The sequence below is a fragment of the Erinaceus europaeus genome, chromosome 6 (assembly GCF_950295315.1).
Source record: "Erinaceus europaeus chromosome 6, mEriEur2.1, whole genome shotgun sequence".
NCBI lineage: Eukaryota > Metazoa > Chordata > Mammalia > Eulipotyphla > Erinaceidae > Erinaceus > Erinaceus europaeus.
The window spans coordinates 25,080,902-25,097,854 of NC_080167.1; the positions used below are offsets into that span (position 1 = coordinate 25,080,902).

Genomic DNA, 16,953 nt, shown 5'->3' on the forward strand with positions numbered 1-16,953 from the left:
AGTTGTTAAGGAAGCTTTATTTCCCTAGATATGGATACGACAGGAATGGAACTAAGTGATTCAAAATGCCTATAGTATGAGGTTACATAATCAGAAATGAAGTAAGTTTGATTTGCTATAGGAAACCTGGAGGTATTCAATTACTTAGGATTCACAAACTTGAATTGTACAAGATATCCTTCATCATAAAGCCTCAAGATTTTACAATGTATGGAAGTTTTCAGTGAAACAGAGACAGAAAAAGGTGAGAAAGTTAGTTAAATAGTTTAATCAGAGCAGTTTTACAATTCTAAAATTAACAAGCAGACTTGTAATAAAAGAGCTCCAATGTTTGCAAAATGACCTTGCTTCCATTCTGAATCTGACTTTTTTTTTTTTATCTGTAAAGATTAGCCTTACATTTAAAAGGACTCAAAATGGAGTGATGGATATCATCTGGGTGTTTCTGTTTTTGATTTTTTTTTCCAATGCAACTGATGAAATCCCTGAATGGATATTGCTTCAGCTTTGATATTAAAAAAAAAAAAAGGCCTGACAAGAAGTCCTTAATCAATAACTGATCACAGGTGGCCAAAAAAAAAAAAAAAAAAAGAAAAAGAAAAAGAAAAGAAAGAAAGAAAAAAAGAGAGAGAAACCAAAACTATGGTCAAGTTCATAATGTATCACATTGTTGGTGGATAACACTGGCTCCAAATATACAATTAAGCCCACAACACTTTATTACTATGAATATAATTATCATGAAAGTTCTCTCACGTTGATCAACTTGCTTCTGAAGGTTTTCTTTGTTCGTTTAAACTTGCATAATAAACATGCAATGAATTATTTCTTTTTGAAAGTGTTTTTTTTTTCTTGCAGTCTTTTGTTTTCATACAAAGATTTCATAAAGTTGCAATGTTGCATCAGAGCATTACCAAAATAAGAGTAGGAGCACATGGGGAAGGCAAATGTGAATTTAGTGGGATGAGAAGAGTCCCCCTCTTGTCCTGAGACATGTCATCCATCTTTTTTAAAAAGGTGCCCACAAACTGCTTTCTAACCCTTCCCCACCAAAGAAAAGAATAAAGAAAAAAAAACTCACAAAATCAATCTATCTAGGAACAACAAAAAACAATAATAATAAAGGTCAACATAAAGAAAATAAAGATGTTTTTCATGCACATATCTTCTGCATAGCTCAACCCACATATAGTAAGGCACTATTTCCCTTCATAACTGGTGTCCACTGCAATCTGTTAAGTGCTACAGTGCTCTGTGACCATTAATTCAAGATTTCCTTTCAAGATGGTGAAATAAAGAGGCCTGATGAGTGTGGCTGTCAGCGTATCTCTGTAAATGTCCTGTAGCTCAAGAAGACTTCTCGGAGTCTCTTAAGAAGGAAATCTGGTTTATGAGGGTGTCCAGAATGGTTGACTTTCCAGAGTTCCTTTGTTGTCTGTGTATGAATTTAGATTCTTCAGTTTTAATTCTCTAAACAAATACACACATGGGGGGAAAGCACAGTCAGATCTTCAGAAACAGTTTCAATGCTCCTAGAAAACATGGAACTCTCACAGTTTACAGAATCATCAGGATGTTCCTGTGAGAGTGGGGGTAGGATAGAGAGATAGAGCTAGCTAGCTAGCTAGATAGATAGAGAACAGGTTTTGGTTTTCAGAGGTGATCTGGGTCTGATTTTAGTTGAGTTGGTCTTCATACTGTTTCCGGAAACAATCACCTGCTGGGAAAAATTCCCAGCACCTTTCTTGATACATCTTCCAGACATAAGATTCCTGAAAAAGTAAAGGAAAATGTATTAATATGAAGACTTCCCCCAAAATCTGTGTAGAAACAAAATTTAAGACGGGAAGATTTGTTGTTACATACGTCGCATGTGCACAAGTATGTAACTACATATATACAGGCATCTAAGAAACCTGCATTCATTTTGAAGACCATTGGTGGTACACCTGGTTGAGTGCAAATGTTACCAAATTCATATAGACAGTTCTTCCCTCTACCCACTCTGTTGTATGCTTTACATTGGTTTGTTCTAGCTCTCCCCCGCCAAGAGAATTGGATCAGTCCAGTTAGTTTTGCAGCCCGTTTGGCCCCGCCCCTGGGAACCCCGAGAGAGTTAAAGGGTTCCTGAGTTCCAGAGTGGGAGAGAGTGCTTGCGCTGCTGCAAAGAGACAGCAGAGTTCCCTTGGTGATTAGTTTGGTTTAGTTCATGAATCGCTGTTCCTGAATAAAGAAATACAGCTTCTCTGCCCAGCCGTATGTCTCTGGTCGTCTCTGTTACCTGCCCATGAAGCTAGCCCGGCCAGTAAGAGCCTCCGAATTATAACAACACCACTCTTACTGACTTTTTAAAAAATTTTCCCTTTTGTTGCCCTTGTTGTCTTTTTATTATTGTTGTTTGTAGTTATTATTGTTGTTATTGATGTCATTGTTAGATAGGACAGAGAGAAATGGAGAGAGGAGGGGAAGACAGAGACGGGGAGAGAAAGACAGACACCTGCAGACCTGCTTCACCGCCTGTGAAGTGACTCCCCTGCAGGTGGGGAGCCGGGGGCTCAAACTGGGATCCTTAAGCCAGTTCTTGTGCTTCATGCCACATGTGCTTAACCCAATGCACTTATTGATTTCTTTATTAATTTTTGGACAGAGACAGAAATTGAGAAAAGAGACAAAGGGGTGGGGCAGAGACCTGCAGCACTGCTTTGTTGCTTCTCCCTTGCAGGTGAGGACTGAGTATTTGAATCCAAGTCCTTGCACATGATAATGAGTGTTCACTTTATCCAATGTGCTTTCTTCCACCCTCTGAGAACTTATTTACTTCTGATAATAAATAACTACTCACTCTTCACAATCTAAGAGTTATTTTTCTGGGCCACTATAAAGGCTCTACAAATAATTACTCTTCATGCTGACCATAGTAATGGTTAAAACTTTCTTTGTAGTGTTTTAATCCTATAATTATGATAGCAACCAAAACACTATCTTGTTTCACCATGATTCACTGTCTCAAACAAACTGGCTCATATTTAACAGTCTATTTTTTTTTTTTAAGAAATCTTCTAGAACTGTTAAACATGTCATTTACTTTCATTATCATTTTTATTTACCAGAGAACTGCTCAGCTCTAGCTTATGGTGTTGCTAGCGATTGAACCTGGAACCTGAGAGTCTCAGGTGTGAAAACCTTTTGCAGTTATGCTAATTTTATCTATAAATACAAGCCTAATTTTATCTATAAATATAAGCTAGTAAAAATGGAAGGAGGAGCCGGGTGGTTGCACACCTGGTTGAGTGTACATGTTACAGTGTGCAAGGACCCAGGTTCGAGTCCCCAGTCCCCACCAGCAGGGGTAAAGCTTCAAGAGTGGTGAAACAGTGCTGTAGGTGTTTCTCTTCCTCTTTATCTCCCCTTTCCTTCTCGATTCCTGTCTCTACTCAATAAATAAATAAAGAGAAAAAAGAATCCTATCTATTAAAAAAAAAAGCTGAAGTCATGTATGGTAGAAAATTGTTAAATAGCTTAAGAAGAACCTTCAACATTTACTATGCAGTTATTTTAGTGCATAGTAATTTTATTATTATTATTTTATTACAGTTATTTTATTATTTTTTTCTTAAATTAACATCATTTTACAACATTATATAAGTTTCAGGTACATGGCATTATAATGTGACATATGTAAATGCTACTTTATGGTCCCAACCGAAAGTTTAGCTTCTATTCTCCACTCCCCCCGCCAAATGGCACCTTTTAAAAATATTTTTTACATTTTTATTAGTGATTTAATAATGATTGACAAGATTGTGGGATAAGACAGGTATAATTCCATACAATTCCCACAACCAGAGTTTTGTATACCATCCCCTTCACTGGAAGGTTCCCTATTCTTTATCCTCTGGGAGCATGGACCAAAGATCTTTATGGGGTGTGGAAGGTGGGAGGTCTGGCTTCTGTAATTGTTTATCTGCTGGATATGGGTGTTAACAGGTCGATCCATGCTCCTGGTCTGTCTCTATCTTTCCCTAGTGGGCCAGGGCTCTGCAGAGGTGGGGTTCTAGGACACATTGGTGAGGTAGTCTGCCCAGGAAGGTCAGTTTGGTATCATGGTAGCATATGCAAGTTGGTGGCTGAAAAGCAATAAGATATAAAGCAAAACAATTTGTTTAATAATCAGGAACCTAAATGTAAGAGTATATCAGATGAGATTCGGGGTCTTCATGTTGGAAGAAGCTAGAAAGTCTATTTTAGGATATCCCAAGGGGCCCATGACTTTACTACTTTTTTGCCTGAGCCCAACAGCTAACACGCAGGTGGGCTAGTATTGTCTGGGAAAATGGTGTCAGAGCTGAGGATAGGACTAGAAAGCTGGATTAGGGCAGAGCGAAACTCCCAAGTATGGGAAAAGTATATAAACTCCATTGATCTGACCTTCAAGCCCATGTCTATTCATATTTAGCACAGGAGCCTGTGTAACTTCCGCATCCCTGTCAGTCTGAGCTCACATTCCATGGTCACAGCTAGGAACATTCTAGGCTGCACTCATTTCAGGACCAGTGGCAGAGTATGTTGACCAGCCTGCTTCTGGAGAGTGGGAAAAAATGGCACCTTTTATCTGATGTGTTTGTGGTCCTGTGCTTCTTTCTCCGATAATCACTAATTTGACACCATAATGTATTTTTGTCTTGTTTTATTTGTTCACTTGCTTTCTTTCTCATAGAGACAGAAAGGAAGAGAGGCAGAAGAGATTGAAATTTACTTCAGTGCAATGGGGGCTGGGCTTGAATCTGGGTCATGCACATGGCAAAGCAATTTTCTATCCAAGTGAGTCATTTCACAGACCTCAGCCAACACCCTTTCCAAGTCTTACACTTACAGCTTTGCATTCAGACATCTGTATATGCTCCATGATGATCAACACACAGTCTAGTCTCTACCCAACACCAGTTTATCATTTTCCACATTTCATCCACCCATCTCTTAAACGGATAGAAATACTGTACTTTAAGGACATTTGAAATCATTAGCTATCTAAGTAAGCAATCAAGAGCATTGTAGTTATCAAAATGTATCATTTTCAGCTAATAAAAAATTTTAAATATGAATTTATAAGTTTACATTATCTATGAAGACAATCAGCCCACTCACCCAGGACAATAGGACTATGTATTAATTCATCATGACTAATAGTTGAAAGTAACTCCCCCTTTTCAATATTTGATTCACATACTTTATCTCAATATATAGTGATTTTCATATATCATATCAAATCATATCATTTCTATCTTTTTTTTTTTTTGCTTCCAAGGTTATTGCTGGGTCTCAGTGCCTGCACTAAGAATCCACTAATCCACTGCATCTGATGGCCATTTTTTCCATTATTTTTTTTATTGAACAGGACAGAGAGAAATTAAAAGGGGAGGGGAGGATAAAGAGGGAGAGAGATAGAGAGACATCTGCAGACCTGCTTCACTACTTGTGAAGTGACACCCCCCCCCATCCCCTGCACAAAGGTGGGGAGTCGGGGGCTTAAACCGGGATCCTTGTGTGGGCCCTTGAGCTTTTTGCTATGTGCGTTTAACCTGGAGAACTATGGCCCCAGCCCCCTTCATAGCATTTTTCTCAAGAGATGATATAAAGTCACTGTTTACCTACCTGTCCCGTGTGCTCTGTCTCATCTTTGTTTATAAGATACATCAGAAAGAACCTATAAATACAGAAAGACCAATCAGAAATGGATTTTATGGAAATATTGGCATAAACAGATACTTCTGATCCTGCCATGGACTAACTAGTCAGACTGCTGGCAGAACAAAGAAATAATTCAAAATCACAAGGCAGAAAATGTTCCAGGTACCTAAGACTTAAGCTTCTTTTAAAATAGTTTTTTCAAAGGACCAGAAATGTGTACATAGATTAAGTTATACCTTGTGGGAGCTGCTCTCTGCCAGGCTCAGTGTCAAACCGACCTGCAACTGTAACCACTTTTGTTCATTCAGGCCCAGGGCAGGAGCTACAATCCCCATTTGGAAATCCAAGGATTAAAAAGGTTAAATCACTGGCCTAATGTCACACAGTTGTAAATTTTAAAGGCTATAACTTTTCTTCCTATTATACTACTTTACAGCGCCTCTATTTGATATTAAAATGAAGGCAGAAACTGGAAATGCTAGTTTAACAACTACAGTTTTGGCTAGTCTCCAGAACTAGTCAGATTTCTATGTGTCTTTAACAAATGTGCTTAACCAAGTACGCCACCAACCAGCCCCCTTACGTATGTCTTTAAAAGCGCAATTGTTAACCGTGTTTAGAATAGTACTTGTGTTTGTAATTGTGCCCAAAGAGATCAGTAGCTCTCCAGAAAAGAAAATATGGAGATTCCCATATCTCTGGGAAGCAGCTGCAATGTTCTTACAAGAAATGGAAAACACAGGCGAGGCTTTCCGAGAGGATCAATATGTATCCTTTCTCATCCCATCCACCTTTCCAATTCGTGTTCTAGAAACTATCATCTCTATGAAGGGCTGCAACTTCAGTCCTTAAGTTAACCTACTCCAGAGGAAAAAAAAAACAAAACAAAAAACAAGGTAGTGGTATTTCTCACGATGAGGTATATGTAACCTGAGCTCGATTACAAAGAAAAAGAAGCTGATCTCCTACTTCTCGGGTCTGCAGAAATGGGGACACCATTAGCTTAGGGGAGAGACTAGGAGTCTGAGACAGGTGCACTCACAGGTAATTGGCCAAATTGTGTTCCTGTAAAGTGTGAGTTTCAAAGCCATGGGGCACTGTGTCGAAGTAGTCATTGCCTATCCCACAGATGAAGCATTTGGTCTGCAAGACAAAGTCAAATATTAACATGCTAGTGTTCATAAAGCAAAATAAAAAGAAAATAGAATGCAACTCACCACTCAGGAGCATCTATTTAATTTACTCAATACGTGTGAAAGAAATCCGGGAAGCTGTGCTGAGCACATGAAATTTTACATAGCTATTGCCACAACTATATCTTGCCGCAGAGTTGAATGACATAAGGCCAGCAACAAGAAGTGACTGACACTGTTAATAAATGCAGGATCATGATAGCTGAAAAGCAAAGTCTTCCTTATTTGTTCAAGACTAAGTGTCTAGTATTAGGGATCAATCTTGTCCATGATAGTGACTAAGTTTATGGAGGCTGAATTAAATGTGCCTTCCATTGATTACAAATGTGTTATCTACCTAAAAAAAAAAAGTTTGAGGTCTAGGTAAAATATATAGATACTTCCCTTTGGGGAGGAACACATTAAAAAAAAATAGTGTGTAAGACATTTATTTAGTCTGTGATTTTTAAAGTATATATAGCACACCATGTTTCAGCACTGGAACTAACCAATGGGCATATATTGAGATTACTTTTTATATATTTATTTATTAGAGACAAAAAAATTTATAGGGAATGGGAAGATAAGAGAGGGAGAAATAAGACACCTGCAGCACTGCTTCTTCATTTGGGAAGACTTCTCTCTGCAGGTGAGGACTAGAGGGCTTGAACCTGGGTCCTTAGGCACTGTAATACAGGCACTCTATCAAGTAAACCACCACCACCAGGACTACTGGGATAACTTTCCACTCCAGAAATGGGTTTCCAGATCTTCCTGCTTTCTCCTCTTCCCAACAATACCTCTCTTTATGCAGTCTGTATACCAGCATCTGCTTACATCTGCCATCCACAGGCCTGGTATCCACAACCCCAGGGAGAAGTAGACCTTTGCATTCTATAGTTACACATTTTTATATATATATCAACTCAAATGAATTCAAGAAGTTGAAGTCCCCATGTGACCCTGTATATTATGTCTTCCCTGCTCACTAACCTCTTGCTTAGTTATTTGATAATGAATCAATCTTTGTTAGTGAATAGTCTTTCCACATCTCAAGGGGAGGTGGTTCCACACTGCTGTCTGCATATGCCCAGAATACATCCCATTCTCAGCTTAGTATACTGCTTAACAGATGTATCACCTGAAGTGAAAACAAGTCCATGAAGCTACGTATTATTATTTCCCTTCTTCCCTTTTTCCTACAGACATGATTCCTTGATAAGGCAGTGAAGAAGATCAATGTCCACGACAGCAACAAAAGAAGCTGACTTGAAAATGGAGACACTTACCTCCATATCTTCTTTGACTTGTTCCTGTTGGTCTCTTAGCTCTCCAAAAGCATCAATGATTAAACCTAGGGATGTATATAAAGACACCATCTTAACTTTATGAAAAATGAATGTCAGGGAAACATGAAACTCAAAGAGAAATAACTAAATCCATAGGCCCTTGATCAATCCATTTGAGGAAAGGAAAACATACCAGTAAGCTAGGGGATACTCAAAACATGGTGTGAGTTGTGAGCACACACCCAATACTCCCACCAGGACAGCAGCATTATCCCTTGAGGACAGAAATACATGGGAATTGTGTAGAGTTTTGCCCCTCTTATCCTATGGTTTTGTCAATGTTTCCTTTTTATAAATAAATTTTTTTAAAAAAGAAATATATGCAGTTACTGGAGCATAAACTCCCTAAGAAAGGGTTTAAAAATGAGGTGACAGCAGGAAAAACCTTTAGCTAACTTGGCAGATGTAGATGTTATTCTACTACCTGCTTCATGCTGAGAAAGAGCAATTGAGATTTACAGTGGCAGAGTACAAAAAAAAAAAAAAAAAAAAAACCTCCCCTAAGATTTACAAGCACTAAGTTGAAAATAAAGCAGTACCATAGTAATTATGAGAAATTTGTCTCAAAATGTTTTTTTTTTTCCCAAGTGCCTTATAAATGAATTTTTGCATAACCTTGTTAAGTGCAGCAGTCAGGAATGCCTTCACTCCTTCACTACTTCAAACCCCCCCCCCCCCAGCTTTCTCCTGTGACTTGGTGCCTGTGCAGGTTTTTCTTAATGTTTTATGACAGTTGCCTTCTTATAAAAACGCATTGTTACACTCAGTAAAGTCATAAATAATAGATGACAGATTCTTCAAAGGTGTGTATTTTATTGAAAAAAATGTAGCATTTTATGACTGTAGAACTTACAGGATATCAGCACTTTTATAGCGTTTTATTCAAGATCGGGTACATGTGTAAGCAGAAAGAAAAATAATGTGAGTGATTTCTTTTTTTTTTTTTTTAGGAGAAAACCATCTAAGCTAACTTGGAGTAAAAAGAAGATTTAGTGGGTTAACATGACATTGTGGTTTTGGGACCAGAACCTCTGTCTGGCATTTGGATTTCAGTTCTGCCAATTTAGCTATACATGCTGAACAAGTTAATTGGACTTAGGAAGACATATCTTCTCCACATGTGAATAGCATCATAATTCTCATGGGACCCACTGAATATACGCTATTAGAAATCAACTTATAGATCTATATTATTTCTATTTGTCAGGTCCAGATAGGTTAAACAGTTCATCCACACAAAGTAGTAAAGCAAATAATTAGTAGAATCAGGAAACAAGTTCGATAAATACTTATTCTAATAAGTCGCTTAAAAGAAGGACAAAGAAAATGATATCTATCTTGCCCTACACACAGGTCATATGCATCTTTCTCCTGTCTCTCTCTCTTTCTAGTTTTAATGAAGTGCTGAGAGAAAGAGCTAGATTTGGTTGTCCAGAAAACACTTGACATTCTTTTCCTACCTTTCATGTTAGTTTCAACAACATGCAGCTAGCTTTTTTTTTTAGTTTGAAAGTTTCAGTGAGGAAGATGTTTACCTTGAATTATGGCTAAGAGGATGACAATCACAAAGAAGAAGAAGGTGATGTCAAAAATGATTCGATAGATCTCATATTCATCACCCGCTGGGTCTTCGATTTCATCACCGATACCCCCTCCAGCACGAACTCCCACATACATATGAAACATATAGCACTGCAAGAAAGAGAAATGCTATCACTTCCTGAAGGAACATTGCTTCTCAGAGGAAAAGAACTATCAGAAGGCTAGAAATGGACCTACCCTATGCCCTGGCAATTCCTTCCCTAGGGACATATCCTAAGGAAACAAACACACCCATCCAGAGAGAGCTAAGTATGCCTGTGTTCATAGCAGCACAATTTGTAATAGTCAAAATTGGAAGCAACCTAAGTGTCCAGCAACAGATGATTGACTAATAAAATTGTGGTATATATATACATATATACACACACACACATATATATGTATATATATATGCATATATATATGTTTTGTTATTTATTGGATAGAGACAGAGAGAAATTGGGAGGGGAGGGGGAGGTAGCGAAGGAAAGAGACATACTCGCTTCCCTAATTCACCACTAGTGAAGTTTTCCCCCCTCTAAGTGGGGCCCAGGGGCTTGAACCAGAGTCCTTTCACATTGTAATATGTGTGCTTAACCAGGCCACTGCCTGGCCCCCACCTTACCATTTTTATACTCAACAAACCCAAGGCTCTCTTTCTGGTTTCTAGTCTTCACTCTGGAAATGGTGATAATCTACATTGCAATTTTTGTTTGTTTCAATGTTTTCCATTGTGATGCAAACATTTGGCTCTTCTGCTCTGCTGCCTTGTAAATAAAATGACACGCTCTGCTTAGCACTTTCTGTCATACTTTGCAGAAAATGAGAAATACCTCTTATGGGGCCAGGCGGTGGCGTACCTGGTTAAATGCACACATTACAGTGCACAAGACACAGGTTCAAGCCCCTGATCCCCACCTGCAGGGGGAAAGCTTCACAAGTGGTGAAGCAGGGCTGCAGGTGTCTCTCTGTCTCTCTCCCTCACTATCTCCTCCTCCTCTCTCAATTCTCTCTGTCCCTATCCAATAAATAAATAAAATGTTTTTTTTTTTTAAAGAAATACCTCTTACCATCTGGCATAAAGTAATCCTGTTGGGATTACATTAAAGTCTATAAAACTATATTTAATTGTGTTGATTGTTTTCTAGCATAATACACATAATAAAGAAGACATGCAAGCCTAAGCTGTGATAACACGGAATTTTAGAAATCAAACTAGGACAAATCAGACCTAATAAGGTTCACCCTTGTCTCCTCTATCATGTATGGAATATGATGCTGAAATGTTTTTTTTTTCCCTACTTTAACATCTAGAATAAAGACAAAAGACAAAGAGGGGAGAGAAGCAAGTCCTTGTTCACATCCTGAAACATTACAGCGATCTGTAAGTAAAGTTGCAGTAATCGTTGCAGATACAGGAGGGGTTCAATAAAGTGTCTGGGGAGTGAGATTTCACATCCTTAGTATCACTAACCATTGAGGTCAGATGATTCTTTGTGGTGGGGTCTGCCTCTGTATTTTAGGATATTTTGGAAGAATCCCTGGTCTCCATTTACTAGATGCCAATGGTATCCACCCTGTAGGGTGTCCCCTAGGAGCAAATTCACAATCTGTAGAAAGCCACTGACTTCAAGAATCCAGTCTTAGCTATTTTGAGTATAAATCAACATTGTGCAGTTCAGGTTATCCAATTTAGCCAAACTTCATTTTTTAAAGTGGACCTTCCATTAGTTCCGAGCATTTTTCTCCATTCTACCTGTGGCTTCTTTGAATAATCTCCTTATCTTCCAATAAGCATTCCTATTTTTATTATATTTATACTCATCCTTTAGACTACAAAGACCCATTCTCCAGAAAGTCTTTACTGACTATTTTCAACACTCTGACTTGTCTAGCTGATGACACCAATTAAGTCAAAGTATATATACTGGCTATCTACCATAGCCATAGAGACAAAAGCCCTGATAATTTTCTGCTTTAGTGAGACACTGTAATTCCTTGGTTTTCTTCTACATTTCTGGCCATTCTTTCTCAGTCTCTGGTCAGTTCTCCCTCAACTCTCTCTTCTTGAATGACTGTCTTAAGCCTGAATTCTTTGACCCATTTTCTTTTATGAAACTCACTTGGGACTCTTTCTTAGTTTCATATATAACTATAATCTCTGTGGCAGTACAAAAATGTTCTATTTACATTTCGGGGCTCTTTTCTATATTCTAGACTTGAATCTCCAATTTTCTAAATTTTCATTTGCTGTTTTACTATCTACTACCACTACAACTGGCTCTATCGATGTATAATTACTTTGTCTTTATCATCAGTGCCTAAAATAATATTCAGCAATGATAGGTATTTAAAAGTAATTTAAGATGAAGGAAGAACAAAAAAGATATGACTGGCTAAGCACACTTACAGAAAATTCACTGGCTCAATCTGTAGATCTCAAAATTTTAGCACACTTTGGAAAATACAAAGAATAGGCAGTAAGGTGTAGCAACCAAAATGTTCACAGTTCAGCAATACATATATATATATACACACACACATACATATGTAAATTATGATACCTACAGAATGCACACTTATTAGAAAAGATTTTCTGGGTCAGTTGGCTGGCATTTCAAAGAGTAGAATTAATTAATGGTTGCATCTGTAGCTGAGGAGTTAGTTCAACTGGTAGAGAGTGGCATTTACATGCCTAAGATTTTAGGTTTCAGTGTCAGCATTGTGGGCACCACAGTGATGTTCTAGCTACTCTCTCATGTCACTCTCAGTTGATTAAATATGAGTTAATAATATTAATGCCCAACAAAAAAAATAATCTTAATGCTGATGATAATGACTGTGTCTCTCAGAGAAGAAGTTTGCCAAACACATTAGGATCTTAAGTCAGTGCTGTCACTGCCCGCTAATCATTGTTATGCAAGTCAGTTAAATTCTTACAGCGGGGCCAGGAATGTCATTCAGATCAGTTATTCCTAACCCTAACCATGCACACAAACTTAAACATCCTAGATTCTTGGAGTCACTTGCTGAATCACTGTCTAGAAGGAACAATTTAAAAATTGTCACCTTAGAGAAACCATTTGAGACTCTGTATCACTTCTCAAAACTTTCCTCTTTGGCATTGTATTTGAAAATGTCAACAGTGAACTGGTGAGAGGAAGAATTTTGTTTCTCTTGTGGTGTCAGAGATCAAACTCAGAGTATATACACATGCATTATTACTGAGTTACCTTCCTGACCCAACTTTTTTCCATTTTTAGAATAAGAAAGCAGCAGCGTAAGAAATAGAGAGCTAGAGAGAGCAAGACACCACTAGAGCACCCATGGAGTTCTTGCTTGTCTGCATGTGGTGCTGGGGGTTGAACCTGCCATGTGAAGTGGAACCAACTGGACCAACTCCTTGACCCCAGTAAAAGATAGTTTATGTCCTCTCTATACTCTTGCACACTATTGGACTTACTTATACTACATTCGTTTAAAAATGTTATTGAAAGAGTTGGGGTTATATGCTTTACTCCAAATCTGTCTTTGTATGTGCTTAATTGTAGCCACAGAAAAATGGAAAGACTTTATTATTGTAGTTGCCTACTCTTAGCACTCACAGAGGCCCTTCTTCTCTAGTTTCACTGTACTTAAATTTATGTTTATAACCCCTCTCTTTGGACTAGAGACTTCGTTTAGACAGTCTACCTGCCTCTGATTTGATATTTATCCATGTGAAAACCTGGCCCTTTGTGGGACATATCACTCTGATTGTATGACATAGATTTGAGGAAGATCTTGCTAATTCCTATTGACCAAAAACATTTGTATTATAACTCGAATTCCCACAGTTTTCCATTCTTTCAAAATTTTATTTTCACACTAGAGAGAGAGGGAGAGAGAGAGAATACAGAGCAGTATTCAGCTTTTATATAGGATGGTGCTGTGGATTAAACCCAGGCTATAGGCATGCAAGTCCTGTGCTCTCATGCTGAGCTATCTCCCCACCACACAGAGTTCTTCTATCGGGGAGAGAATCTGTTGACTTATTACATCAATTCCTAAAAGAGAAGGATGCTGGCATTTTGACCTATACATTCAACTCTTAGGACCTTTCTATAGATCTGTCTAGAACTGTTGAGGGACAAGGTACTACCCAGAAAATAGAGGAGTGGTTACAGGTGTGCCCTGGAAAAGTGGAGGCGGGGCTTGGGTTTTAAAAGAAAGACCCAGAGCTCTTTCTCTGCCTGCATAGATCATGTAAGTGTTTGCTCTCTGTCCAGATACCATCATGTGGGTATCAACTCTGTTTATCACATTCTTTTACTTCCTCCTCCTCTCTCTGTTTCTAGCTCTCTCTCTCTCTCTCTCTCATGCCCTAACATGCAAATGTTCTCAATTTTCCCAAATAAAAGTTTAAAGTGCCTGAGTATTCATGCTCTCAGCTCAATTCTTTGCTGAATGTGTGAAGAACCTTCTAATCTTGAGGGAAACCAGCATGGCTGGTTTCCCCTTTTCCTCCCTTAAACAGAATGATTCCCTTCTAATGAATATAAAGTTAAAAAGTGACTACAGAATGAAACTAAAGTAGTTACATAAATACTTCTTTTCAGATATTTCAGAAATTCAATCTCTCAGTACTATTCCTATCTCCTGGTTCAGGTTCACTCTATGACAGCTCTAAGATTTTTTGAGAAAGGGAGTCTACTTTAATTCTATAACATATATATGGCCATGCTGAAAAGACAGGTAAGCTTTTGAGGATTTGATTATATAGGCTCAACAAAACCTTTAATACACAGTTCACCTATAGGATTTTGATAATGATTTTTTCCCACACTAACTACTTAGTTGACTCTCCAAACAGCAGCTGTGGTACAATATGAGGTGGCAAATATCCACTAACATGAATGATAAGGTATCAAATTATCATCCTTTTCCTGAATATGGAAATCTTCCCACCGACCTTCCTTTTTATTGACTCTGTTTAGATCTGATAATGAGAGCTGGAACATGGAAAGAAGTAATCCCAGGAGGGAAAAAGATATACTTCCAGAAGCAACCAATAGCACAGCTATATACAATATACTGGGTACTGTACAGCAAACCCTAACAAAAGGACTTTTCAAAGTTAACCCAATTACCAAATAATGTGATGATAACATTAACTATCGATTGTCTTTTTGAACCCTAAGACAGCAGGAACCTCACATCTCTACTATAGAGCCTCTACTTCCACCGGTCCTGGAACCCTTGGATAGGGCCCACTTTCCCGTATGCCTCTCCCAATCCATATCAAATAATACTGCATCTGCCGATCACAACCTAACCACACAAGGATTGCCACCTCAACATGCTTCACTTCAGACTGTGTCCAGAGACTTCACGTGTGGAATGACAACCCTTCAGCTTCATGACTCGGGTGAGACCTTTCCTTTCATCGTATACTCTAATTCCATCTCAGGTGGTTCACTTTCTAACAAAGTCCCAAAACCTAGATATACACCAGTTTCTGTGAGAGAGAGAGCATATGTTCACACGTATCCGTATATATCCGAAAATATATACCTGAAAGCAGAAGTGCACTAGAGTTTGCAGTGAGTACCCCCCTAACACTTCCTCTCCTCTATTCCAAGCTTTGGGTTCATGATTGCTCAACAATTTGTTTGGCTTCGTATGTTAACTCTCTTTTCAGTCACTAGGTTCCAGATGTCATCAGGATGCCGGCCAGGCTTCCCTAGACTGAAGACCCCACCAATGTGTCCTGGAGCTCCGCTTCCCCAGAGACCCACTCTACCAGGGAAAGAGAGAGGCAGACTGGGAGTATGGACCGACCAGTCAACGCCCATGTTCAGCGGGGAAGCAATTACAGAAGCCAGACCTTCTACCTTCTGCAACCCACAATGACTCTGGGTCCATGCTCCCAGAGGGATAGAGAATGGGAAAGCTATCAGGGGAGGGGGTGGGATATGGAGATTGGGTGGTGGGAATTGTGTGGAATTGTACCCCTCCTACCCTATGGTTTTGTTAATTAATCCTTTCTTAAATTAAAAAAAAAAAAGATAGACTTCGTTCAGTGAATCTGAGTAATGAGGAAGGAAGGTACCCAATGCGATAGAAATTGAGAGCTGAAAATTGCTAATCCTTCAGATGTAATACTCAATAATTTTTCCCCTGACACACTGCCCAACCTAGAGTTAAATATTCGTTTTGGGGTTAATCGTTGCTTATGTTGTCTTTAGCAAGTACTAGGGAGCATCAGTTTCTTGTGGACTGGTGAAGATCTAAAAGGATTTACAAGGATCTGTTAAGATCTTTCTCTTGACAAAAGTGGGGAGAGTAGGAGCGAACTAGAGGAAAATAAGGATTGTATACTGAGAAGGTTAAGATAAAATAAGTGACATAGGAAAATGATGTAAGCAGGCTATTTCTCCAGGAATGTGCTTTTTCATCTTGATCAGTTAGAAAGCTTTCTCCAAAGGACAAAATCTTGATAACTTCTCATAATTTCTGGCTCGGAGGTCTCTGGAATTGGCCTAGAAGATCTGAAGATTCCTAAAGAGCTGTCCTGGTTTGTTCTTTGTGTGCTTGATGGCATTTGATGCTACAAATGGTTCCTTCTGCGATGAATGGCCTTGCATATAAGCCAGGTCTATCTCTTTGGCCATCTAACTACAATCAGTGTTTTACCCTTGACTTTTCACTTTGGATAATTATTCAATTTCGCTTCCTACCTTTCTGGAGTGGGAGTTTCAATTCTATGAGGATGTTGCTTTTCTAATTAGATTCTCAGGCTCACAACACCATGATCTTACATAAATAAATAAGAAAGTAAGCAAAGAAAGAAGAAATTGAGCATGGAGCATCCGTGAGTCTGCAAAACTGCAGCGACAGTGCCACCTGCTGTATGTTTTGAAACACCAAAAGATGAATCATGTCCCTATGAAAACCTAACCTAACATCTTCCTTCAGAGCCTAGGAAACCACAAAGGCGACTGAGATTCAAGATGATGTTAATAAGATAGGACATGAGTGAGGAAAACATTTCTCAAGAGATAATATGAGATTTTACCCTGTGAAAGAGAAATGTCAAAAAGACTGGCAATAAAGAAAATGCCATCTTGATAGCTACATTTAAGGAATTAAACTTGACCACTTCCTCCCTCCTTGTTAGCTGT

General features: G+C 38.6%; 1 protein-coding gene across 3 annotated transcripts in view; it reads right to left on the minus strand.

The window, feature by feature from the left end:
- Positions 1 to 248: 248 nt before the first annotated feature.
- Positions 249 to 16,953, minus strand: part of RYR2 (ryanodine receptor 2) — an 820,963-nt gene continuing 804,258 nt past the window's right edge. For all 3 annotated transcript variants that reach the window (XM_060191940.1, XM_060191939.1, XM_060191938.1), the window contains 5 exons: positions 9,745 to 9,901; positions 8,150 to 8,214; positions 6,731 to 6,831; positions 5,653 to 5,704; positions 249 to 1,772 (listed from right to left, as the gene is read on the minus strand). In XM_060191940.1, the coding sequence (XP_060047923.1) occupies positions 1,677 to 1,772; positions 5,653 to 5,704; positions 6,731 to 6,831; positions 8,150 to 8,214; positions 9,745 to 9,901 (471 nt within the window). In that variant the 3' untranslated portion in view covers positions 249 to 1,676. The remainder of the gene's footprint in view (positions 1,773 to 5,652; positions 5,705 to 6,730; positions 6,832 to 8,149; positions 8,215 to 9,744; positions 9,902 to 16,953) is intronic.